A 27765-nucleotide genomic window follows, 5' to 3' on the forward strand; every position below is an offset into this window, starting at 1 on the left:
GTCCATTTAAAATTGGCCATATCTTTCCTGATAAACAGGAAGATGAAAAGAAAGACATTTCAATTTTTAACAATAAGATTTTATTTTTGGATTTTTTTGTTCTTTTAGGGATACTCTAACAGATTTTCAATTGACTGGATTTCTTGTATTTTAGAATTTTATCCTCTGAAAGCTATGTTTTTGGGAAAGAAATGTCTTTGTTTTGATTTTTAAAGTAATTATAGTTCATCTTACCTTTTTCAAGCAGTAAATCTGACATATTTCTTACAACGACTGGGATATTGGGAGACCTAGTGAAGCCCAGGGTTTCCATGAATTATACCTGACTCACCTGTCAGGATAAACACGTTTAAACTCCAATTGGACAACCCACCATCAGTGTTAACTGATACCTAAAAGCAAATATTTGACCTCTGGGTCGCACAAAACTTCTCACTTCTCACAGCAGTCCCCTGTCTCCCATCTCTCCTGGGCCAAAAAAGGTTGTAATCACTAGTTTCTTTTGAATTTTTGTATTTCAGAACCATAGGCATATTCATTCGTTCATTGTCATAGGGTTTAATACTATAGGTATTCATTCAATACCACTGATCCTTACCTCTATCATCTTACCTAATCTCCAGTGCATCATGGAGGTTACTGATCACCACGCGGCACTGCCTGACATCTGGGCCGACGTTTGAAACCTCCATGCTTTTCTGCCTCCATAATTATTTTGTTTGTTTATGCAATAAAATAAAATTTAAAAGCAAGCTAGAATGCTGGATCTGCAATACTAGCATAAAAAGAATTGTATCCATGTTTTCTAGCGGAAAACAGCTTAGCAGTTTGAATGTGTTTCACCTCAAAACCATCATTTGGAAAGGCCTGGCATGTAGTTAAGTGCTTGGTGTGAATGAATGAATGAGTGAATGGCTGAGTAAATAACCGGAAGTGAACTGCAAGCGGCAGGAATGGATTTGAGAAAGTCGGGAATTCCACGGTCTAGGCCTGCCAAGGCCTGTACGTGCTCGCTGTGGGGAAACCAGTAAACCAGTTGCCTGGTGTTGAAGGGGGCACGTTACGCAAGGGCACCGGCAGCCTCTGCTGACTGCACATGCCAAAAATCTATGTGAATCCAGCCCAAAGAGCTGGGTTCTAGTTTCCCTCGGGAAACTAGACCTTAAGGACCTCGGACCTCGGTTTACCTATGTTTAAAGTGGCCCTAAGGACCTCGGTTTACCTATCTATAAAGTGCGGATCTTGCAATTTCAACTTTTTCAGTGATGCTCCCAAGAGGTAATGGATATAGTAAGTGCTTTATATAAACCAAAAAGTGCTGGAACAAGGTGGGGGAAGCAGTGACTCTGACAAGGTGTGTTCAAGGTGAACCCTCCGGGGAGCACTTTTTAAATGTGAACGTATACTGGGGTCTCCCGGGGATATTGGTAAAGTGCATCCTGAGTCACGGGTCTGCCGTGGGGCCCGAGATTAGTGATGCTAACATGCTGGCCTCTGGGGATGCTGCTGCTGCTGCTCCGTGGACCACTTTCTGAGTAGTAGCAAGAGGGTAGAAGGGCCAAATCTGTGTCTGTGAGAGACTCGTGGAGGGAGGGAGGAGAAATGGGAGAAAGAACAGAGGCAGAGAAAGAGAGTTCGGGCGAGGAGGAGAGGATGCTAGGAAGAAGGGGAGGCTTCTGGCGCAAGCGAGGATGCGCAGACCGAGGCTGGGAGGCGGCGGGTGCGGGCGGCTCCGCGGCTGCGCGGGCTGCGGGAGGGGGCGGACGCGTGCTGGCGGCGGCGGCCGCGCAGTACCGACCCTACGCCCGCGGCGCCCCTGCTGCGGCCCGAGCGGCCTGGCTGCGGGATCGGTGGATAGCGATGGCGCGGCCGCGCCGGCCGTGCCCGAGGGCCTGGGCGCCGCTGCTCTTGCTGCTGCTGGCCGGGCCCGTCGCCTGTGCCGCCAGCCCCGCGGACGACGGCGCGGGCGCCGGGGGCCGGGGGCCCCGGGGCCGCGCGCGGGGGGACTCGGGCTCCGACGAGGCGGTGCCGCGCCACGACTCCTCCTACGGCACCTTCGCGGGGGAGTTCTACGACCTACGCTACCTGTCCGAGGAGGGTGAGGCTGCGGGAGGATGAGGGGCTGCGGGAGCGGAGACCCGGGACGGGGACCGGAGGCGGCAGGAGCGGGGGCGGGGGCGGGCAATTGGTTAGGATGCGAATGGAGGCAGCGCCGGCACGGCCGAGGCCCGGACGGGGAGCGCGTGGCTCCCACTACCCATCCGCCAGGACAAGTGGTCTCAAGAGCTGTCAGCGCCTTCCACCCGCTGCTGGCTTTACAGGTGGGGAGACTGAGGCCGGGAGAGGCAGGTGGTCAGCCAAGTCCTGCGAAGCTGCGGACAGGTGGGGCTGAGTCTAGGCTCCCCCAGTTTTCAGCATCTGGCCTCCACTCTCTGTCTCTGTCAGGGATTGGGGTAGAGGGTGGTAAGGGAGGAGACTGCCATCTGGCCTAGGGTGTGTGGGATAAGAGCAGCTGGTGGGAAGCAGAAATCCCAATTTAAAGAGAGATGTTGCCTTAGTTCCTCCCTGTCTGTATGGACCTAAATTTGCAGTGGCTAGTGTCCCAAGCTCAGCGTTCTGTTCGTGCTCACTGCCCTGCCCATGAGAGCCGGGTCACCTCTCTTTCCCCACTTCCATCCCACTTCTTTACTGTCTTCCCACATGTCATGCATCCCTAGTGTGAGCCACCATTGTTGGGGCCTGGTGGGCCCAGAGACAGGGTGTTTTTCCCTCAATGACCTCCCTGTAGAGGCAGTGTTTCAGTGAGCACAAAAGCCAAGCTGATTTTCTTCAGAAGGAATGGAAACTGGCTTCTTACTTCTGCAATTTGGAAAGTGATTTTCCTTTTCTTCTGCTAAGAGGAATATCCAAGAATCAAGTTGGGCTTTGAAATGTTGTGTGTCCCAGCAGATGATATGACACTGGATGTATCTGTTACTTAAGATTAGGTTTAGTTACCTACAACAAACAAACATTAATAGCTTAAATAAGATAGAAGTTCCTCTGTCACGTAAAGAAATCTAGAAGTAGGCAGTCGAAGGTCACTGACTACTTTATAAGGAGATTGCTCAGAAGGCCCATGTAACAATTCTACTTACACTTCATTAGCCACAACCTAGTCATATGGTCACACATAGGTGCAGAGGAGGCTGGGAAATGTAGCCTTTTTCTGGGAAGTAATATGCCCAATTCAAAAGCTGGACTTACTGTATTATATGGAGAAATGGATTTGGGGAAATACATTAGTTGGGTAGTTGCTTAACTGCTGAAACAGGGACCCCAACATACAGTGGCTTAAATAAGATAGTTTATTTTTCTTTCACTTGAGTCTGGCTGGTCTGGGCAGGTGGTCCAGCTCTGTTCCACAAGGTCATTCAAGGACCTAGGTTCTTTCCCTGATGTTGTTCCCCCACCCTCTAAGGCTTTGTCCTCATCTGTGTGGAAGTCAGGTTGCTTGCACGTCTTTGTTCAAGCTTAAGGAAAGGAGAAAGAGAGGAAGTTCAGGACAAACAATTACCTTTTAGGCTGGTTGCACAAATCACTGCGGTTCACATTTCTCTGGCAAGAACCTAATTACATGACCTAGCTGCAAGGGAGGCTGAAAAGTAGAGTGTTCTAGCTGGGTAGCCATGTGGTCAGGGAGAAGGAAAGAATGCAGGGGCAGAGTAGGGGAACAACAAGCAGAAGTAGAATCTGTCACTCTATAAAAGAATAAATACTACAAAATCCATCTCTTTTTGAAAGCATGTAATACGTAGTTATTCTGTTCATAGTCAGCCTAGCACACTGCTAGGTGACTTAAAGGTGGCACATGAGAAATTATATTCTCATTGGGCACATGCATCTAACAAATGGAGAACAAGGTCAGATTCTATGTCAGTTTGTATATATAGAGAGAATGAAGTTAGTTGTATAGTCCAGGCACTTTTATGAACATGGACATCAGGTGGGCTGCAGCCCAAAGGAAAGCTTTATAGAGTTGAACCAGGAAGTGTGAGAGACTTTGGTGAGACAAAAGGGGGAGGGCACTTAGGTGAGGTGACCCTACAGGGGTAGCAGGGCCTGTGATGTGTACAAATCTCTAGTTTGTCTGCTTGGCACTCTCACCCATTCTGCACATACAACCTGAAGCCTGGCTCTAACCCTCAAAAATCTGCAATGGTTCCAACCTACTCCCTGGAGGAAGCTTCAACTCCTTTATCTGGAATTTTCTGTCTGACCCAACTTTCATTTACAACCATCTCTCACTCCTTCCTTTCCCTCACTCTGAGCTTTCACTGCCCATTCTACCCTTCTCTCTGATCCTTTCACTTATCTTCAAAGGCTGATCCTACAACCATCTGGTGGGTGCTAGTGGGGATGTTTGTGGGGTGAGCCTCCCAGGGGAAGCACGTCTACTAGATTACCCTAGGCCTAGGCTTTAGCCTTGTGGGTCCTGAGTAGAGACTTTCCCAAGATCCTTAGAAATGATCAATGACACTGCCTTAAAAGGGTACTGCCAGAGATGGAGAAGCAGAATGAGGAAATGTCCCAGAATGGTTTCCCACCCAGGAGACGAAGGAAAAAGGCATCAGGAAGAGTGTCCCATGCCATGGGGAGGCCCAGTGAAGAGTTAAAATAGTTGATGGATTCAGGAAATGAGAGGTAATGGGTGGATTTTCCTGGGATGAGTTCAGTGGAGAAGGAAGGAGGGAGACCAGTTGATTTTGGAGGAAGTGGCAAATGAAGAGGTAGAAATAGTACCTTTAAACAATTCTATCTTTCTATCAGTACAAGTGGGCTTGTCTTTTTCTAGTGACTGGGCTGTTTTCTCTATGCAGGGTACCCCCTTCTCAGGTTCAAAGTTGCCGACAAACTGAATTTTTAATGAAAAAGTAGCCCAGTAGTATGAAATCAGAAAAAGGGAATTAGAATAATGGGGTGGGCATGGAGAATTCCCTGAAACTCTGGTTGAGCCCAGTGACCATTACCCACCTTGTCCAGAGACCATTTCTCCGGTGTCCAGGTTGCCCAAGACCCCCAGGCCACAGACTGAACACTGGCTGATTTGATGTTTCTCATCACCCCCTAACATGTTCATTTTTTTAAATTTAAATTATATTTTAGTTTAATGATGCTAGTTTTCAGAATTCTCGGGCTAAGATATTCTCATTTCAGAACGTCTTAGCCTGTACTACTCAGCCTTACAGCCCCAGCTCAGTTGCTGCCTCTTTCAGAGGGCTTCTCTGCTTTCCTCCCCCCCATTCCCTGCCACTAGGCAAGATATTCTCCCAGAGTACACTGTCTAACCGTGCTGTGACCCTTTGTGCTCTCTATGGTTAACAGCTTGGATAGGTTCTTGGTGCTTGACTCCTATCACTCATACCCTCTTACCCTTGAGGTTCTCAAAGCCAGAATCTATAGATTCAGAACAACAGTAGAAATATAAAACAGATCACCACATGATTATGGGCAAACCTCCTATTCTGAGGTTTCTCTGAAAAAAATGGAGTTGGGTGTTGGCTTAGGGTTAAGTCCTAAGTGAAGCCTGCTGCTCCGTTTTCCTTGCTGCTAAGATTTACAGACCAGGTCTGAGGAGCAAACCCTGAGACTCATCAGCCAGCCACTTGGATGATGGTAGCTGGCTTGCCCTTGGGCCATATCCTACCTTGGAAGGAAACAAGGAACACCATTCAAGGTTGCTTATCTTTAAGGCATAGTAGTCTGACCACTTGTAAAACATGGCCCAGTCAATCAATGAGTTTCTGACCATTGAGTTCTGACCACAATTTTTCCCATCTTGGGAAAGAGCTAGTAAGGCAGTAGAGAGAAGAACAGAGCTTGGGGGGAAGGGCAGGAGTTCCTTCATCTGCCTATATTCTTCCTGCGTCTACTGTGTATTGTACGTGGATACATAACTCATCCCCATACATATAAACATTTGGGATGCTTTTCCCCTTGTGGTGCATATATACGTACTGAGAATAAAAAGACCCCCCCCCCCACTCACACACAGAGGCACATGCACACGTATTTTTTTCATTTATAGTATTTCATTTATAGTATTTATAGTACGTTGGTTTGAACAAAGATAGTGTCACCTTTTTCAGTGACAAAGTAGAAACAGCATATATATATATATATATATATATAGTTTGGGGGCAGGAGAATAAAACCAAAACAAATCACAGAAAAGGTAAATAATTTAAAGGTAAATAATCTAATTCATATCCATGAATCTAACCCAATAATAACACTAACTGGAGCTGACTTTTATTAAGTGCCTACTGTGTGCCAGTCACTGTCCTAAGTACCTTACCCATATTAACTTTAATCTTTATAGCAACACTGACTTAGATACTACTGCTATTCCCACTTTGGAGTTAAGGAAACTGACCCCCAGAAAGTTTAAATATTGTAGCTAAAGTCACACAGCTAGAAAGTAGCAGAGAACCGGGTGGGTTTGTTGTTGATTGACTTTATGGATAAGGTGGTACGAGGTGTCCAGCGTGCTTAGAAGAGAGGGCCCCCGTGGACCTCTCTTCTAAACACATGTGCTAGGAAATGCAGTGGAACAGGCGGATGGGGCATTTTTATGGGCAAACTTGAAAAGAGGGGCTTGGAATTGATGGGGTAGTCAGTTGGGAACTACAGGTTCCTGAGTGGTGGAGTGCCATGATGAAAGCTTTGCTAAACGGGCTCCACGTGGGTGGAATGTTCCATTTCACAAAGTCCCTTGACATTTTTGCTTCATTATATGGTTCTGATAAGCAGAAACGATTCAGGCAGTCCAGAAAGAGAAATAGGCTGATGCAGTAGCTCTCAGAGATTTGAACAGATAATTTCTGGTTAAAACTTCAAGGAATTGAGTACCAAATTAATACCTGAGGGCTGTGATCCAAGCAGTTAATTAGAAGCAATAAATAGCAAACGAGAAGCCATTATCCACCTAGTGGAGTATGGCAAAATAGGCTCAAGGGATTGCAAAAGAGGAACAGATAGTGGCTGCGTGTTAGACAAGAATGGAAACAACAGAGGCATGTTGAGAACCTGGAGAAATGAACCAAGACAATACGTGCCTCTTGAAGGGAGGTAAAAATGTCTTTCATCCTCCAAGACAGAACAGTTAATTGGAGGGGTTTACAGGGCACATGTGAGAAGAAGGAAAGGGAAGGAGAATAGAAAGGTTTTTTTGCCTCAAACCAATATTATTTGGTCTTCGTCCAAATTTTAATTTTCGATAAAGAGAAAGAAAGCACTAAAATGGAAAGTGGAGGGAAAGGAACAAACAAACAAAACCACCAAAAACCAGTAATAAAAAGGTGGGAGCAACAACATTCTAAATCAACTTATACTTCAATAGAAGAAAAAAGTGGGAGCATGGATAAAGCTAAGGGGAAAAGCAGAAGCTGGCATGGCTGGGTGTCTGACGCATACATCTCAGGACTAAGGAAGACGAGTGAGTGTAGGGAGATAGGAGGGGGTGGGGAGAGGCCAGTAAAGGTCTTCAAATGGCGTTGTGACAAGATCTGATTTCTGTTTTAGAAACCTGGCGCTGGTGGAAGAATTAGAAGGGAAGTGGGGGAATCAGATAGGAGGTGGTACAATAGCCAAGAGGCAGGCTCGTGTTTCAGGGTGGGAATGAAAGGAATGGTGACGGAGGAAATGTTCCAGGTGGAGGAATCTAGGGTTTCAGGGTTGGGAGACTGGGGGTGGGTGGTGGGATTCTTCACTAAGATAGAAAACATAGGAGGAAGGGCATTTGGGAGGTGGAGAAGCTCAGTGTTGGGCGTCTGGAATTGTTTTGCTTGTGGAATGTCCAGGCAGAAACCCCTGGAGGGAGTTGATTGTTGGGCTTAAACGTTGATAGAAGAAAAGGAGAAGTGCCAAAGAACTGTGAAGTTAGAGAAAGAAAAACTCTGAGGAAAGTAGGAGGAAAGAAATAACGAAGTAGCAGAATTTAATGAAATAGAAACCAAATATTCAGTAAAGAGGATGAAAAAAGCCAGAAGTGATTCTTTGAAAATATGAATGAAGTAGATATGTGTATTAGTCAGTGTTATCCAGAGAGACACAACCAATAGGATGTGTATGTATATATAGATGAGAGACAGAGAGAGAGAAGTTTATTTTAAGGAGTTGGCTCACACAGTTTTGGAGGTTGGCAAGTCCAGAATCTGCAGGGTGGGCTGGCAGGCTGGAGACCCAGGAGAGAGCCGATGTTATAGTTCAAGTCTGAAGGCCACCTGCCACAGAATTCACTCTTGCCTGGGGAAGGTCAGTCTTTTTGTTCTGTCCAGCTGGGGTTGAGGCCCACCTACATTATGGAGGGCAATCTGCTTTACTCAGAGTCCACTGATACAAAATGTTAAATGTTTATCTCATCCAAAAACACTCTCACAGAAACATCCAGAATAATGTTTGACCACATATCTGGGCACCTGGCCTAGCCAAGTTGGCACATAAAATTAACTCTCACAATAGGATTTTGGCAAGATTGATAAGGAGAAAAAGAGAGAAGACAAATAATATTAGGAATGAGAAAAGGGAGAAATAACCCTAGACATAGCAGAGAGTAAAAAGCTAATATAGGGCTTCCCTGGTGGCGCAGTGGTTGAGAGTCTGCCTGCCGATGCAGGGGACACAGGTTCGTGCCCCGGTCCGGGAAGATCCCACATGCCGCGGAGCAGCTGGGCCCGTGAGCCATGGCCGCTGGGCCTGCGCGTCCGGAGCCTGTGCTCTGCAGCGGGAGAGGCCACGACAGTGAGAGGCCTGCGTACCGGGGAAAAAAAAAAAAAAAAAAAGCTAATACATTACAACTCAATAATAAAAAGACAGCCTACCCTATTAAAACATGGAGAAAGGCTCTAAATAGACATTTCTCCAAAGAAGATATACAAATAGCCAATATGCACATGAAAATATGCTCAGCATCATTAGTCATTAAGAAAATGTAAATCAAAATCATAATGAGGGCTTCCTTGGTGGCGCAGTGGTTGAGAGTCCGCCTGCCAATGCAGGGGACATGGGTTCGTGCCCCGGTCCAGGAAGATCCCACATGCCGCGGAGCGGCTAGGCCTGTGAGCCGTGGCCACTGAGCCTGCACCTCCGGAGCCTGTGCTCCGCAATGGGAGAGGCCACAACAGTGAGAGGCCCGCGTACCGCAAAAAAAAAAAAAAAAAAATCATAATGAGATACCACTTAACACCCACTAGGATGGCTATAAAAAAAAAAAAAAAAAGGACCTTCCCCCAACCCCCCACAGTACATTGCTGGTAAGAATGTAAAACAGTGCGGCTACTTTGGAAAATAATTTGATAGTTCCTCACGAAGTTAAACGTAGAGTTAACATATGACACAGCAATTCTATTCCAAGAGAACTGAAAACATATGTTCACACAAAGACTTGTACACAGATGTTCATGGCAGCATTATTCATAATAGCCCCAAAGTAGAAACAACCCAAATGTCTGTCGGCCCCTGAATGGATAAAAAAATGTTGTAATCCATACAACGGAGTGTTCCATAAATCAAGAAATATCGTTAATTCTGTGTACCTAGGGTATTTAAAAATTAAAATTCTACAATAAACATAATTTTCCAATAAAATTGTACAGTGCATGTAAAACAGATCCAGTTGAATATCTTTATTCTCTAGGCTTCAAGATGATAACTGCTAATAAGATATGGTTTTTCACAAACATTTACATTGTATTGCTATTCAAGGATTAATACACTTACTCTCTACCCATCAAGGTTTAGTCAGAAAGACAGAAACCAATTTTTTAAGCTTTTTAAAACAGGATAATCAGCCCAGGGAGCTGTCTGAAAAGGTATTGAGGGGACTGCAGAAGCAAAAAGGGAGCTCAGAGAAAGTCACTTTGGGAAGCGGCTGCCGGCCCTGGGGCTGAGAGAGCAGAGAGAAGCGCTTGAGGTTGTGAGAGCCAAGAGCTCAGACAAGGGACCTCCCACTCCCACCCCCACCCCAGAGGTGCAGCCCATCCTCTGAGAATGGGCTGTCTGCCCAGCTGATGCTGGTTCCTTTGAAGAGGCTAGTCCTGGGAGTCTAGAAAAAAGCTGTAAACTCAAACCAACTGCCAATGCAAGGATGAAGTAGAGTTGCTGAGGACTTGCATATTGGACAGCAATCAAACAGGAACAAATGGTCTTTCCCTCCTCCTGCCTCCCAACCTCCCTTTAATGTTTTCTTTTGGCAGAACCTAGCCAGCTGGCAAAGGAGAGTTGTGGTTTGCAGAGTACTAGCCCATCCTACAGCTGGCTGTAGAGGCTGGGTTGTAGCTGAGATACAGGAGCTTAAATATTGGCATGTGGTCCAAACTTATTTTATTCCAAATAGTAGATCATTTAATTTCAGGAAAAAAAATATAATATTGCTTTGCTTATATTCTGATACCAACCCCAGTTGGTGTCTTGAAATTCAGTTCTGGCACTAATGACCCCACAGGTTAAAGGGCATGGTCCACAACAAGACTAGCCTCACTTCAGACCAACTGGCTACCAATCCAGGGGCCACTCACAACCCCCCTTGGGTTCTATAATTCACTACAATGTCTCAAAGGATTCAGGAATGGGCTGTACACACAATAACAGTTTTAGTATCAAGGATACAGCTCAGGAACAGCCAATGAAGACACACACAGGGCAGAGTCTGGGGGGCTCATGAATGCAGTTTCCATGTCCTGTCCTGGAAGGAGAGGATTCCTCTCCATGGAATCATGACTTGTCACCCTCCCGGCATATCAGTGTGTTCACCACCAGGAAGCTGCACTGAGCTTCAGTGTCCAGTGTTTCTATTGGGGTTTCATTACCTAGGCATGGTTGATTTAATCATTAGCTACAGAATTGAACTCAATCTCCAGCCCCTCAGCCCCTCCCTGGAGGCAGGGCTAGCTCAAAGCCCCAAACCTCTAATCACGTGGTTCGTCTTTCTAGTGACCAGTCCCCATTCTGAGTCATCTTATCTCTTAGCATAAACTCAGGCGTGAACCCGAGGGGCTCAGGAATAAGAAAGACCCATTGGGAAATTCCAAGGATTTAGAGTCTCCTTCCCAGGAACCAGGGACAAAAACCAATCAAATTCTTTATTACAAAACATCTTACAGGGACTTCCCTGGTGGCGCAGTGGTTAAGAATCCGCCTGCCAGTGCAGGGGACATGGGTTCGAGCCCTGGTCCGGGAAGATCCCACATGCCACGGAGCAGCTAAGCCCGTGTGCCACAGCTACTGAGCTTGCGCTCTAGAGCCTGCGAGCCACAACTACGGAGCCCGCGTGCCTAGAGCCCGTGCTCTGCAACAAGAGAAGCCATCGCAATGAGAAGCCCGCGCACCACAATGAAGAGTAGCTCCCGCTCGCCACAACTAGAGAAAGCCTGCGTGCAACAACGAAGACCCAGTGCAGTGAGAAATAAATAAATAAATTTATACTTAAAAAAACAAAACATCTTACAAAATGAGAAGAAAATGTGATATTATTAAATGATGCCCAAATTCATTTGACAACAAAAGTTCTCATTCCAAGATTTAGAAGCATATAAAATAGGAAATCAGTGCTAGAAAAGCCCTGAGAAATAAGCCATTTACCAACATTAATAAGCTAGTTCAATACATTTATAAGTGAGCTTTGTTCCAGAACTTGCTCTTATTTGGAGCTTAGAAACCCATTCTTCTTCTAGAGACGATCTTACCCAATGGTTAGTTTAAAAGTTTAATAGTAATAATAATCCAATAGTAATAATTACTGGCATTTATTGAGTTGGAAATTTGCTATATGCTGATGTATTATTCTAGATGCTAGGAAGTAGTAAGGATGATGGAAGGAAATGGTGAACCTGCGTCAGAAGCAACATTACAAGAGATTGTCTTTTTCAGACACCTATAGAACCTTAAAAACATAAGTAGTCATTGCATTCCTGGATAAATACTCTGAGAAAAAATAGCCACAGCATTGTAGTGAGAAATAAGAGGAAGAACATATAGGATGATGCTTAACATAGTAGCATCGAACTCCATAAATAGTAAGAGAAAAACAAAAAACTCATTCAAGGTGGGACTCAGTCTATAGTACTTGAGTGGATTTACGACTTAGCATAAAATAAGCATGAAAATAGAAAAAGTAATGCATCTGGCCCAAGTACTTAAAGATGGTGAAAAGGTAGGGCTATACTTTAGTATGTGATCAAGATCCAGGGTAGTAGAGATGAACTGTCCATAGAGCACAGATATGAACCAGGAAAATGTGGCCTGGTGACTTTTTTTTTTATTGAAGTGTAGTTGATTTACAATGTCGTGCTAATCTCTGCTGTGCAGCAAAGTGACTCAGTTATACACATATAGACATTCTTTTTTTAGATTCTTTTCCATTGTGGTTTATCACAGGATATTGAATATAGTTTCCTGTGCTATACATTAGGACCTTCTTATTTATCCATTCTAAATGTAATAGTTTGCATCTGCTGTTGGCTTTTTTTTTAAAGTATAATTTAATGAAACAAAGTAAACAAAACCTCATTTAAAAAAATTACAAATCACAAAGAAAGGACTTCAGAATAGTGAGAAAAGAAAACTAATACAATAATTTTTTTAAGTGTATTCGCACTGCCTTATATCTATGGGTGATTTTATTTATTCATTTGACAATCATTCAATGTCCAGTGTCAAGCACTGTGCTGGGCAGAGAATACAAGATGAATCACACATGGTGCAGGGAGTGGACAGCCTAGAAGAAAAATATTTGTGTCACAGACTGGAAGCATAATGCAGGCTTTCCTTTGATGTGTGGTTGAATGCATTATGATGTTAAGAAAGATGCATGAAATGATTTGTTTAAAGAATTAGTGAGATAAAATGTTCTATACAGCTTAATGAAAAACGGAAGTTCAGAGAAACAGAAAAATCATATTATAACATATAGATATAAATGGAAAACCTCTGCTATCAAATATAGAAATGTTTCATTTATTTTTTCTCTTGGAACATGTGTATTGTATAAAAGTGTGATTTTCACACTCTCAGGGGACAGTGGTGAGCCAGTGGGTATGATATTATGTCCTCTTTCAGTGCCTCAGGCTCCTTACCTGTAAATGAGGAAAAAACCCTTTCTCAGTTAACACGCAAGGCTGGGTTCAAAGATGTGTGCCCCTACCTGCCCCTCATGAGAAGGGTGATTAGGCTTCAACAAAGCTCTTTTCTGAGGCCTTCACCATTTCTAGACGCGTGCGCTAGAGAATAGTCAACCTACTAAAAAGAAGCATTTCTCATTGGAAACGTTGTTCCTGGATTTTCTAACCATTATTTATTCTCACTGGCCAGGTTACCCTTTCCCTACTGCTCCTCCTGTGGATCCATTTGCCAAAATCAAAGTGGATGACTGTGGAAAAACTAAGGGATGCTTTAGGTTGGTAGATCTGCGAGTTGGATAACTTTAAAGCCAAGACTTTGATTTTACTTCTCAAGGTAGTATTTAAATTGCATGCAGTTCACTCTAACCAGGGACCTGTACCCCTCATAACTTCAGCAGAGATGCGGCTTGTTTCTGATGGCCACCCCAGGTTTCAGTCTTCCAAGCCTTGAGCTGTAGCATGCCCGTTGGCCCTAGAACGTTCTTCTCTAGGTCTTCATTTATGACTGTACGCCATTGGCTCAGGTGTCTAACCAGTTGGCTGTAGGAAAAAGAATCACATAACACCGATGTCTCTGCTTATTCAGCAGGGGTGTGGATGGGACAGGCAATAATAGATGTGCCTGAGACCCAGTTCCTTTTCAAATCAATAGTCATGACTTATGGGTAGCTGTATGATACTAACTAGTCATTACGCATTGATTATTGTGTCTAGCTAGTTGTCTCAGATCTAGTGAGTTCCTGCCTGATTATTCGTAGTATGCTGTCAAGACGTGATGGGCTGGAGCTAGAAAACAGTAGTGTAGACAGTGGGCCTCCCGTCTAGACAGCTGTGCTTTGTTGGGAAAGCCTCCTTTTCTTTGAATCCTTTATTTCCTAAAACAAATTGTCCTTGAGTAAAGATTTTGATGGCCACTGCACTGAATGTTTTGGTTTTTTTTTTTTTTTTTTGGTTCAGTGCTCAAGGAGAAACAATTGAACATGGGGGTTTTGAGTTTTCTTTGATTACAAGTGTATTTCTAAGGAATTTTTAAAAATCCAGTGATATGATTATTGGGGAAGATAGCCAGCAAAGAATACTTCTGGTGATTAGGGGATATTTTTGAGAAGCGAAGGCATTTTAGTGCCCTGCTGGCTTCAGGGAGACTTCCTTTCTGGCCCACTCACCCCTCTTTTAGCTTTCCTCACCCTTTTCAGGTTTTTCAGCCCCGTTCCTGTGGTCTTGAGCTTACACCTCCTGCCAGCCTCTCAGGGTATCTGCCAGCAGAGCTGCATGTTCCTTGTCTCCCTCCTCCGTCAATACTTGGCAGCCTTGCATCCTGTACTTTTAGATACCTTCCATCTGAGCTTAGATTATCCCACCCGTTGCTACAATTTTCTGTCGTTTCTGAAAATGGTGTAAAGCAGTGTTCCTGAAACTAGGGCTTGCTGATCCTTAAAGGATCCGCAAGTCCTCTGGAAGAAAATTTAAATTCATGTTTTCATTTCAGTGATGCTCCTTAAACAGATTAACACACGCATAATCTGGTTATCTGGATCACCACCTTACAGTGCTCTATACTTTAGTGTCTGAATTGTATTAGCACCAAGTAGCCCGATAGAGCAAAAGCAAATTTTATGAATAAATGATGCATTCGCGCCCAGTGAATACCAGATGAGGCATTTGTTTGGTGCCTTGTATGTATAAGTGTTGTGGAGCAATTCAGACAGATAAAAGTGGAGGGGAGTGGAGTCATGTCTAGTAGTAAGAACATGCTCAAAATAAAGACCCTGCAGAGTCCACTCAGACACGCTACATGCAGGTAAGCAGAAAGTCGCTTTCAGTGAAATGACCTCATTTGTCACGTGAATGCTACGAATTTAAAAGTTCCTGGTTTTGTAGTTTAATCTGTATTTAATTTGCCCATTTTTGTTAGTTTAATTTTGTAGTTTAATTGAAAATTTGTAAGTGAAAAGAACTGGTAATTTAAATTATTTAAATTATTAACTCAGAGAATTTTTTTTCTCTAAAAGGGATGCAGAAATAATTCAGTAATAATTAATATTTGAGAAACTCTAATAACACGTAGAGAACCCTGGCTAGGCCTGGAGGCCCAGGTTCAGTCCTGTTCCAGCTTGATTCACTCGGTAAGTTCCTTCCCATCTCTGGACCTCAGTTTGCAGGTAGATAAAGAGGAGCGTTCCGTCTCCATGGTCTCTCCTGAGTGAAACTGGGGTTTTGAGATCCCAGGTAGCAAAGATCTAATTTATTTATTAATATTGCTTAGCGTCCTGCCTGACACACAGATGTTCTGTTGATGTATTTTGAGTAAGTGGCTGAGGAAGCAGTAATATCTGTTTTGATATATCCTATAGATATGGCAAACCGGGCTGTAATGCAGAGACCTGTGACTACTTCCTTAGCTACCGGATGATAGGGGCTGATGTGGAATTTGAGCTGAGTGCAGACACAGATGGTTGGGTAGCAGTTGGATTCTCTTCAGACAAGAAAATGGTAAGACACAAAGCATGATAGAAGCTAATTTTTCTCTTTAGTTTGCTGTGCTACTTTAAACTTTAGAGAATGAGCACGGTTGTGTTTCCCTAAGTTATGACGCCACTTTTAAATGGGAGAAGCCGATTTCTGGCATTTAATTTTCTTTTTCAAAGTAAAGCAAGTAAATTGATCAAATCCTTATAACAATTATAATAGTTACAGCTCTCTGATTACAAGTTAAAAAAAATTTCAAGCTAGCTTAAACGGAGATGGAAGGGTTGGTTATGAGAATACAAGGTGTCTCGTGGTACCTGTATTCATTAGTTATTTCCACAGTACTGCTGCAAGAGAGCCCCCAAAACTACACGGCTGATAACAGGAAGCATTTCTTTCTTGCTCACATGTGTGTGGATTGGCTGGGACTCAGCTGGGCTTGGCTCCAGGCCATGGCCCGGATTCAGGTATTCTCTAATCATTCTGGAACCAGTAGCTACCCAGGCGTGTTTTTCTCATGGCAGAGGCAGAAGCAGAAGAGCCATCCAAGCTTATTTCAAACCTGTGTTCACATCACATCTGCTGATAATATTGCATTGCCTGAAGTAATTCACACAGCCAAGCCCAGAATGAAGGGGCAGGGAAATACACTCCCTCTAGCAAGAAGCCTTGTGAAGGTGTATGTACCTAATATAACAGCGGGGGAGTGAAGAACTGTGTCCAACGATTCAGTCTTCCACAGTGTGCATGGGCAGGAACACATCTGGTCCTCAGAAAGGACTGTGAACGGGAACAGGCAGGAACCCAGGTAGCTGACCATCCCTCACCTCTGCTTCTGTCTGTGCCTCTGCTGCGTTCTCTTTCCTCTGGAGCGTCATCATTTGCCATTCACTGTGCCAAGGTGCTTCCCAAATAGCCAGACTTTCTTAGGCCTTTGAACCTTTGCGTGTGCTGCTGCTGCTTCTCTTCACATGGTCTGTTTTGAGGTTCTTCCAATGAGAGAAGGGCAGCTCAGACCAGGGTTATGGCAGCAGGCGTGGTGGGAAGGGCTCAGATTTCAGATATGTTTTGAAGGTAGCGCTGACAGTCTTTGCTGGTGGATTGGACATAGGTTGTATGTGGGCGGTAAGAAGAGACTGGGGGATCAGGCTAAGCAATCAGAGCTCCAGTGAGTTCGTTCTTGGAGAGTCACTAGAAGAATGCACTTCTCAGTCCAGGCTGTAAGACAGTGGGTCCACCTGGTAAGACGGCATGGACACTAATTTATATCACTTATCTCCTACTTTAGGGTCAATAGGAGAAACAGCAGGTGTGTGTGTCATCCCAGAAGCTGGCTTGCAGTGCAATTGACCATTTCTTGTCCTGGGATGCATTTGCACTCATGATGCAGCTGTTAAGATTAGGGGGCTCAGAGGAGGGAGGTCGAGTGAGGAGCGTTCAGGTTTTATGTTTGACATTTTGCTATCTAGAGGCCTTTAAAGTATAGGTCTCAAAAAAAATAAAATATAGGTCTCTCTTTTCTTCTCCTATTACTCCAAGAAGCACAGATTGAAAAGTTTTCCAAACCTGATGCACAGGAAAAGCAAAATGGAACCCTTTTTTAATAACCTTTAACTTTTTTTGAAATGATGCATTACTGCTTTCTTCGTTAGATTTTATTTTTTAGAGCAGTTTTAGGTTCACAGCAAAATTGAATAGAGGGTACAGAAGATTTCCATATACCCCCCCCAACACACACGCGCAGAGCCTCCACCATTATCAGCATCCCTCACAGGAGGGTACATTTGTTATAACTGATGAACACCTATAACGTTTTTGGTTTGTTTTTTACGAAAATGTTAAACCTACAGACAAGCTGCAAGGATAGGACCATAAACTCCTGTATATATGTTTCACCTAGATTCACCAAATGGTAACTTTTTTAATTGTGGCAAAACGTACATAACCTAAAATTTACCATTTTAAAGTGTTCAATTCAGTGGCATCAGTTACATTCATGGTGTGGAACTGTCACCACTATCACTTTTTCTCAAACAATAACATTTGCCACATATGCTTTATGTCTCTTTGCTGCTGCTGCTACTACAACAACTCTGACTGCTGCTACTACTTACTATTTTTATTATTTTCTGGAAACTTCGGAGGTTACATTGAAGATATCATGACCCTTTAACCCTAAATATTTAAGTGGGTATCTCCTAAGATCAAAGACATTCTTTTTCATTATATAGTTTATTAAATTCAGGAAGTTTAGCATAGATACAATAGTATTATCAAATATACTTGTCCATTTTCAAATTTGCCCTTTGTCCCAATACTGCCCTTTACAGAAATTTTTATTTTATGACTCAGGAGTCTGTCTAGGAACACCATGAGCTGTCATGTATCTTTAGTCTTACTTATTTTGAAATAGTTTCTTATCTTTTCTTTTTTCTTTTCTTTTTGGTCTTTCATGACATTGACCCTTTTGAAGATTACAGGCCAGTGTTTTGGTAGAATGACCTTCCATTCAGGTTTGTCTGATTGCTGGCTTATGATTAGGTTAGTGTCTGTGTTTTCGGCAGGACTGCTGGAGAGCCGGTGATGTATTCTTCTCTAAATGGCTCATTAGGAGGCACTCGATGTCAGCTATGGTGATACAAACTCTGGTCACTTGGTTAAAGATTTTTTTTTAAGATTTTTTTGATGTGGATCATTTTTAAAGTCTTTATTGAATTTGTTACAATAGTGCTTCTGTTTGATGTTTTGGTTTTTTGGCCGCAAGGCATGTGGGATCTCAGCTCCCTGACCAGGGATCGAACCCGCACCCCCTGCACTGGAAGGCAAAGTCTTAACCACTGGACTGCCAGGGAAGTCCCTGGTTAAAGATTTTTAATGGCTTTTAGAACAATTTTTGGGGGTGGGGCTTCCAATTACAGAGTTAATGGATCGTATATTTCGGAGTGAAATTTCTTTCTAGCAGAAAAGTTTGCCAAAGACACACCTTTGACGTTTTTCTCCATCATCTTTCGTGTTAGGGTGGTGATGATGTCATGGCCTGCGTCCACGACGACAACGGCAGGGTGCGTGTACAGCACTTCTATAACGTAGGCCAGTGGGCAAAGGAGATTCAGAGAAATCCTGCCAGAGATGAGGAAGGCGTTTTTGAGAATAATCGGGTCACCTGCAGATTTAAACGGCCTGTGAATGTTCCCAGAGATGAAACAATTGTTGATCTGCATTTAAGTTGGTATTATCTGTTTGCTTGGGGTCCAGCCATTCAGGGTAAGCTTACATTTTGGTATCTGAATTAAACACCAGACACTGCTGTGCTTGTAGTCCTTATTTACTGAGCGAGAGAGTGATAAGCACTTGCCTAACATAAGAGAGAAAGGCGATATGAATGTTCTGCCTTCAGAATGTGATAATGGACTTATACACATGAACACAGAAATGGACAAGTTATACACATGCATGGTTAGAGCAAGATATACAAGATAGTATATGATGAGCTCTGTGCTTAATGAAACAGATCGTATGTCTGCTGTATATGATATGTGGACTCTAATTCTCACAATGGTCTCATTTACTCCTCACCACGTCCTCCAGAATTGTAGGAATTACCCTCATTTTAGAGAGATTAAGGAACCTGCTCAAGGCTATATGGCTAATTAATGGAAGAACTGAAATTCAAACCTAGATCTGTCTGACTTCAAAATCAGCGAGTACTCTTAACTCCTATGCTCTAAATAGAAAAATACTGAACAGGAAAGGGCCTCTGGCGACTTCTCTAGAGATTTGACACTCACTTTATGACTATTCTGGTGGTCATAAATCTACCAAATTATCCTATTGTTTAGCCCATTACTCCTCAAATTTTAATGTGTATGGGGATTGCCTGGCTATATTGTTAAAATGCAGTTTTCAGTAGGTCTAGTGTGGGGCCTGAGATTCTGCATTTCTAACAAGTTGGTCCACTGATGACCTCACTCTGGGCGGCAAGGCTCTTCAGCATTTCCCCAACAGTGACCCAAGCATATCATGAAGCCTTTGAGAGGCTGCTAAAATCAAGTTACACTGTGTCTACAGCATTCCTCCTGGTTCATCAGCCTGATGGCCTGACCAAGGATGGAAGGGAGCTGTTCTCAGTCCCTGTATGAGAACTCATTCTGGGAATTACATCTTTCTCATCAACTATCCGTTGCCTAATCTGATCTTTTTTTCCTCTTCAAATTGTTCCCATTGATCGATTGGAGATTTTATACCCTTTTTTTTTTTTGCCTGTTTCTAGTTGGGAAAACATATGGATGCCTCCAGATTTGTGACACCTTTTCCATTTGCTTATTTCCCAGGTTACCGACAGTGGACCTACAGTTATACCTTTGAGTACTTTCAGTGCCCTGGGAAATAAACTATGTCTTAGGCTGGAGAAATGACCTCATTTTAAATGATGGGATTTGGAATCTAAAACTCTGGGCTTGAGTTTGGTTCTGCCTCTTGGTAGCTGTATCTAGCCTTTCCCTCAAGAAAGGTATGAATTGGAGGTACATAGTTAAGCCTGGGAATTCATGTAGGTGACCAATGATTGAGGTTAGGGAGGAGAGGTGAATGGGACCAGTTGAGAGAAAAACTCTTGCCAGCCGGAGGAGTTTGGTTTGTGTTAACGGGAGGCAGCACGGACACTGCAGCAGGGGCTTGACATGTCCAGTTGGACACAGCTTCTCTAGCAAATAGTACCTTAAAAAACCCTCGCTCTGAGCCCTATTTCCAAGGTCTCTGCTCTAAATTCATATGCCTTAGTCTCCTAAATTTCATATGGGTTAATCCAAAGGTCAGGCCCTTCCTATCAATTTCAGCTTATTAAGCAGCCTTTGCATACAGGTCAAAAAATGTTTCCCATCCAAAGGCTTGTTTGGTATCTTAATCCTCTTACTTTCTGTACCATTCCACACCACTCTGCCAGACAGACATGCAGACATACAGACACACAGCACACCACACCCTCTCTGGTCTGGCCTGGGCAGGCTGCCACTTGATATCCCATAGACTTCCATCTGCAAGGGAGTCCATGTGGTCAGGAGTGGTTAATGAGCCATACATAAAAAATATATTTGGAAAAAAAAATAGTAGCTCTTGTTCTTTGAAGTTTAGTTTTTCTGTGGTTTGCATGTATCATTTTAAATCTGTACCTTTTTTCTATTGCCCCTTCCTTTTTATTTCTTTCCTCTTTAAAGGCTCCATCACCCGACACGATATAGACTCACCACCGACTTCAGAGCGTGTTGTCAGTATTTACAAGTATGAGGACATTTTTATGCCATCAGCTGCCTATCAGACCTTCTCCTCTCCATTCTGTCTGCTTCTCATTGTTGCCTTGACCTTCTACTTATTGATGGGGACCCCTTAACCACAGCTGCAAAGCCAACAGATTCAATGCATTATTAGAAAGTCTTTAGTGTATTTTTTAAAAATATGCAGTATAATTTTAGCTTCTATTATGTAAAAAAAAAAGACTTATATGATTCAGCTTTCTGGAAGAAAGAGCAAGTTTCTTTTCTAAGCGAAGAGGATTGTTTAATAATGACCCCATACTTTGGGAAAGTACTTAAAACTTTTCTAAGCACTCACTTTCAAATATGTTTTCTTATTTGAGCTTCCCAACATCTCTGAGTTGGCTTGATGAACATTATTATTGCCATCGTACTGAATGGGATTTGAGACCCAGGAAGGTTCCCTTTTTATGACTCTCGTGCCATGTAGCCTTGGCTACTTGGTAAGATAACACATAGCAAGGTAGAGAAAGCTAGGCATAGAAACCATGTCTCTAAACAACCTTTACTCTTCCAACTACAGCTCAAGAGAGTTACTTGGAGTAATACTAAGGAGAACTTCACTGGATGGCCCAAGTTCACAGCCAGCCTTTTAGGCAGAAGAACTTTCAAATTTTCATAAAGCATGAAGGCATTTGGATACTTACACAGCTGATGAGGAGAACGATGGAGATAATAGTGATATGAAAATGGTTCATATTTATTTGAAGTGTCTTCTCGATTAGTAAGTAGCTAAAAGAACACATTTTTTTTTGCTGCTTGGAAAGGTTAGAAATGGAACTGTGAGTGTTCCTGAAGATGTAAAATTATATTAATGATAAAAAAAAAATGGACATTCTTAGAAGTTAGAATTTGGACTCTACTACCACTGTATTTAATAAATTAAGGTGTTCATTTGTGGTTACAGCTAATTCTGTTGTCAGTCACCATATATTGAGTATGATTAAATGTGTATTATAATAGACAAATCATCTTGAATATTCAAGGCATTCTGATAATAAATTAACATTTTTGGAGATTGTGGAGATTTGGAGTAGAAACATTTTAAAGATGACATTTGTTTTTAAATTAGCAAATGCGAAATGACCCATCAAGTGAATTTACTTAGAGTATCCATTCAAATGTTCAGACATAAATTGGATGGGCAGTCAGCATAATTTATAATAATGTCTTGACTTAATGCATTTTCTTTTTTCAAAGGAACCCAAATGTTCCTTTATTCCAACTGACTGAGTTAACAGCCCATTTAGAGGAAGAGTCTCTGCGTATAATTATGCTGCTGAGACATTTCCACTGTAGAGTTATGGAGTCTTCTGGCTCCCCCCCAACTCCCCACCCCATTGCTTTAAAGTTGGCTTCAACTTTGTGGTTTTTGTGATTAACAACACTGGAGACTGTGATTTCTAATGCCATCCTTGGAATCCATGTCAGAAGTGAAAGGCCGCCTCTCCTTTGGGAGAAGCTTTCACATTCTTCTGGCACTGAACAAAAATAAGGAAAACAGGGCTTCCCTGGTGGCGCAGTGGTTGAGAGTCCGCCTGCCGATGCAGGGGACACGGGTTCGTGCCCCGGTCTGGGAAGATCCCACATGCCGCGGAGCGGCTGGGCCCGTGAGCCATGGCCGCTGAGCCTGCGCATCCGGAGCCTGTGCTCCGCAACGGGAGAGGCCACAACAGTGAGAGGCCCGTGTACCGCGCAAAAACAAAACAACAACAACAACAACAAAAAACATAAGGAAAACATCCAGATTCTGTGACATTTACTGCGTGCATCCAAGGGATGTAGGAGAAACAATCCTCATTGCAGGTGGGCAGAGGTGAAATGACATCAAGCGAGTGATGGATTCAAACTCAAGTCATCGGGTTCAAGTCCCTGGCTCCACCTGACTCATAACCAAGCCCTCCAGCCTTGGCTGAAGATGGCCTGTGCATCACCTTCTAAGCTACAGTGGTTGTGTAGCAGTGAGGACACTGAGTATGCAGGCACCCACGTTGTAAATAAGAAAGCAAATATTTTTGTATTTCACCCTCTTATGGGTATAATATTTCCACCATAAATAGGTTAAAACTAAATCGAGACTTGAGCTAGTCTCTGTAGCAGGCAGGGAAGGAATAAATTAAGGGAGTTTCCTTCTGCTTACATTTCAAGTCAAGCTAATTGTTTCATGAATTGTTTTTCCTTGGATTACCAGTTTTGCATATTTGTGCTTAGAACTTTCAACGATTTCTCATTTCCACTAGTGTGAAATGCAAACCACTTTGTTTACCTCCAATATCATCTTTTGTCACCACTCCTCACCTTGCTCTGTCCCAGCAAGACTGATTTGCTCTCAGTTCTTCAGACCTGCTTTCTCACCTCTCATGACGATCCCTGTGCCCAAACATTCTCCACTTCCTGGGCTTGCTGAACTCCTATGCACCTGTCAGGTCACAGAGTAAGTATTTCTTCCTCCAGTCCCCTGGACTAAGTATCAATAGGTTCAGGTCCCTGCCAAATGCTCCCAGAGCACACTCGGCTTCCCCATTATTTTACTCATCTCACTTTCCTGTAATTGCTGGCTCATCCTCCCTGCTAACTCCGTAATGCAGGGACCATTTCCTGTTACTCATCCTTATAACAGACACGACTGCATAGTAGGTACCCAGCAAACATTTGTTGAATGAATAAATAAATGAAACTCTACTCCCATGGCAAGTTTGGTCCAGAAAGCTTGTATTCCATATACATTGCTAGACTGGTCAACATTTTTATATTCTTCGACCTGTGATCACTCCTTTAGCAAACACTGAACTTTTGTCCCTTGAAACATAAATCGAAAGATCTTTCGTAACAATGCTCTTTTGCCCTGTAAAACAGAGTTGACGTTTTTAACAATAATCATTGTTCGGAAGTGGGAATTCAACAGACCAGGGATGCAGCACAGCATTTAACCGTCATCCCAGAGAATCATCAATTTATAGACATATTGAAGTTAAAACTCTGTAGACTCCAATTTTATTCGTTCTTACGTAATGTAGGAGAATCAACTTCTATTTTATCTCTGTATTCCATTTTCTAACATAGTACTTGTTACAGGGGAGAAACCCAACCAGTGTGTTTTTGTAAATGCCTAAGTAGAATGATAATGTCTGCTAAGTGTATTTAGTGCTTTTCTTAGCACTTTACAAGGATTAACTCGTTTAATCCTCACAACAACCATAGGAAGTGGATTCTATGATTAGTCCAATTTTACAGATGAAGAAACTGAGGCTAGGCATTTGGCATAAATTACCAGTGTTGGCAAGGACTTTAGATGCCATTTTATCCAATGCACTTATTTTAAAGAGGGGCAGCTGAGACCTAGGGAGGTGATGTGATTTCCATCATGCACATTCATTAAAACTTTTATTAAGTGGAACCCACTATCCACACTCAAATTAGCCAGGTGCTTTTTTTTCCCCTTTAGCAATTTACAATGAATAGAAGGACTTTTTATAGTTATATTTGGGGAAAGGGGTACATTTTACTTTCTATCGGCTTTTTCTCTTCTTAAAAACATTTTGATTCTTTATTTTACCAGTCATTTTAGTGTTTAGTAGTTTTAAAAAATAATACACAGGTTGGACAAGACTAGAATGTATTTGTCTTAGTTAATTTTTTAAAGTGACTACCTAAGACCCAGGTCTTCTAACTTGGAGTCCAATGCCCTTTTCTTGCTCCACTGTAGTCTCAAAGGTGAATTTGCAAACATGATTTCAGACAAAATGCAAGAGCCATATTTAATTATCTTAAGTTGGCTTTTGTCATCAAGGAAATCAGAAGGTTTGGACAACTCAGGGATGGATTTCCATCCCACATATTTTTTACTACTGTTTCTGTAATTAAGTTTACAGTCTATATTCAGGATTTTGTGCTTAAGGGGTATTACCACTGAGGTTGTATATTATTCTTAGTTCTAGCCTATGGGTCAGCAAAGTTTTTCTGTAAAGGTCCGGATGATAAATATTTTAGACTTTGCAGTCTCTTAGCTGTTCAACTCTGTTGCAGACAATATGTAAACCAGTGAGCATGCCTGTGTTCCAATAAAACTTGACACAAATTTGAATTTTATATAACTTTTACATGTCACAAATACTCTTCTTTAGATTAAAAAAAACTTTTTAAATGTAAAAACCATTCTTAGCTTGCAGACCATACAGAAACAGGCAGCAGGTTGGGTTTGGCCTGTGGACTATAGTTTTCCTACCCTTGCTGTCAGCTAAGAGGCACGCCCAGGTGTCATGATCAATTGTATAGGACACTGCGAGTAATGTATTATAATGTATTACTGGTTAATTGTAAAAATATCGACATTAGTAATTTGTTTGTAAACTAAATTATAGTTGATGGGTTGTTATCTTGATAATGCACTCCCATTAGAATTTGCATTCTAATATGTTTTCCAGAGGTGATGTGAAAGAGGTGTCAATAAAGTCAGAGCTGGGTAAGTTTTATTTTATCTAAGCTGTGCCAATCGTGAATGACTTTCACTGTGCAGTTGCTCTTCATGGTGTGGATTACAGTTGATCCTTAAACATTGCATGGGGTTAGGGGCACTGACCCTCTAGGCAGTGGAAAATCCACCTATAATTTATAGTAAGCCCTCCATAATATGTGGTTCCCATGTCCGCGGTTCCTCCTATCCATGGTCACATGGTCCAACGATGCAACCAACCTTACTACATGTAGCACTGTAGTATTTACTATTGGAAAAAATCCATGTATAAGTGGACCTGCACAGTTCAAACTTATGTTGTTCAAGGGTCAACTGTACAATGTTCAGACTAGTTTATTCTCCTCTAGACAGTTTTTAAGTATTATCTAAATCTGTTACATCCCCGGGATGGGAGTGTTTTACTCATGTGACTATGGCATCACCTTGTGTATCATAATGGAAACATGTTGGAGAACCACCACCATAGGTCAAATGCTGAGATGTGAATACTTTGCTGTATATAACTGTATTGTTTTCTAAATAGAATTGGTTATGTTTAGTGAATAGTTTGATTATTCTCAGAGTGTTTGTATATATATTTGTACATACATGATGAGGTCTGTATGTGTTTATACATAAACGCTTATTATATACACATACCATGGCCATTTGAAGGTCTTTGTCAGGATTGTTTCTGTTTCTGATCTTGTGAATACTTTAAAAACCAAGAGATAAAACATTGTATGTATTACAGGCCAAACTACCCTTGAGTTTATAGTAATTTCGTTTGCAGAAAGGGTTCCTGGATCCGTTATTAAACCTTGCCTCCTCCATTCAACATTCTATGACTTGTTAAGAACATATAAAATAAAGTATCATTGTTGAGTTTGACTTTTCTATACTGTTAGTTAAGAAACTAAGCCTAGTGTGAACTGAGTCAATGGCATGTAGATGCAACCGGGTTTATCCATGTTTTATATTTAATTAGATTTCTTGTTCAATTAATCAGTTACTTAGTTTCAAGTTGTACTTGGTTGTTTTCATATTTAATAGATAAATATAAATTCCTTTTCATGAAAATAGTGGCTATTAACGTGATTTGAAATGTGACTAAAAATTTAAGTGAACCATCAAGCGCTTTGGGGTTTTTCACTTAAAGTATGCTGATATTCAACTAATGTTTTCCATTTTCCCCTGGATATTGGCTATTAGGCAAATAGCTGTTCTGTTCTATTCTTCTGGAGAGCCATGGATTCTCTAGGGTTACGGGGTGCGTGGCGGTTGTGCCATTCCCCCAGATCACTAAAGCCGTTACCATTTCATCACACAGAATGTCCTGACCACCTGGAAGAGTAAATGCACCTTCTCCACATGCCTTATTCCCCCAGATGTGCTCATATGCTGGAACAGTCTGGCTCCAGGAGTATTAATATACTTTTTTGCAACTGTCTGTAAAATACTATTTTGTAAGAACTATGCCTTTAGATGGACATTGGTGGGTTATATTTGTTCTATAATAATTGTGTACTTAATGTTCAATTGTGATTGATTTTGAGATTTATGTATATTTATAAGCCTGTCCTACGTGGATTTTTACTCTACGATGTGTGGTACCTTACTAATAAAGACATGGATTTCTATTTATGTAAAGTAATTGTAGCAATATTCCTAGATGCTACCTAAATGATTGTTCTGCCCATCTGCCGTCACAAATACTTCTATCTTTAGAGGGCTATGTTAGAGTTAGAATATATTAACTAGATTTAAATTTTAAAATATAAATTCTCAACATGGTTTGAAATTCTTCCAGTTGATGTAATTAAAGTTTATAATTCTTTATTGATTTACTCTGGTGCATCTTTGGTTTTCTGTTTGTTTGTTTTACACCCTTTCATCAGTACAGTCTCCCTGAAGTTGTAAACCTTGGAGAAGATGACAGCCTGTCATTCTGACAAAGAAGAAAATCATGTTGCAGTAGTCAGGTAAAAATCCCTGCAGAGAAACAATTTGCAAAAGGAATCTTTATTTATAGCTTCAGCTCAGTACCTTTATCAAATAGTAAATGGAGGCCTGTAATCCCATGTAAAGTGTATTAATTGGCTAATAGTGCATAACTAGCTCTAAGAATTTCAATTATAGGCCTTACTGGTAACTAAATCATATTATATGTTAAGAACAGTTGGTTTAGTTGTAAAGGCTTATGAATCATCCAGGTGGTATGGAAATTGTGGAATGCAGTAGCTGAACTGGTTGAGAAACTGGGACTAGGTTGAGAAATTCAAGGAATGTCATGTTAAGAAAGAGTTAGTTATTACCACATTCTGCATTATAGGCTCTAATCCTCACCCCACCCCCCAAACAAGTATTTTGTTATTTT

The 27765-nt window shown here is 42.1% G+C and overlaps 1 protein-coding gene across 2 annotated transcripts; it reads left to right on the forward strand.

The window, feature by feature from the left end:
- Positions 1 to 1781: 1781 nt before the first annotated feature.
- FRRS1L (ferric chelate reductase 1 like) lies at positions 1782 to 27235 on the forward strand. 2 transcript variants are annotated; one of them, XM_067743712.1, is made up of 5 exons: positions 1782 to 2098; positions 13348 to 13432; positions 15512 to 15650; positions 18644 to 18890; positions 20840 to 27235. In XM_067743712.1, exons 1-5 carry the CDS (start codon positions 1861 to 1863, stop codon positions 21010 to 21012), a joined length of 882 nt encoding a protein of 293 aa, XP_067599813.1. In that variant the 5' UTR covers positions 1782 to 1860; the 3' UTR covers positions 21013 to 27235. The 2 variants fall into 2 exon arrangements, with proteins under 2 accessions (XP_067599813.1, XP_067599814.1); XM_067743713.1 differs by having other exon boundaries at positions 1797 to 2098; positions 21459 to 27235.
- The last annotated feature ends 530 nt before the right edge of the window (positions 27236 to 27765 follow it).

This window comes from Pseudorca crassidens, chromosome 7 (genome assembly GCF_039906515.1).
Source record: "Pseudorca crassidens isolate mPseCra1 chromosome 7, mPseCra1.hap1, whole genome shotgun sequence".
Classification (NCBI taxonomy): domain Eukaryota; kingdom Metazoa; phylum Chordata; class Mammalia; order Artiodactyla; family Delphinidae; genus Pseudorca; species Pseudorca crassidens.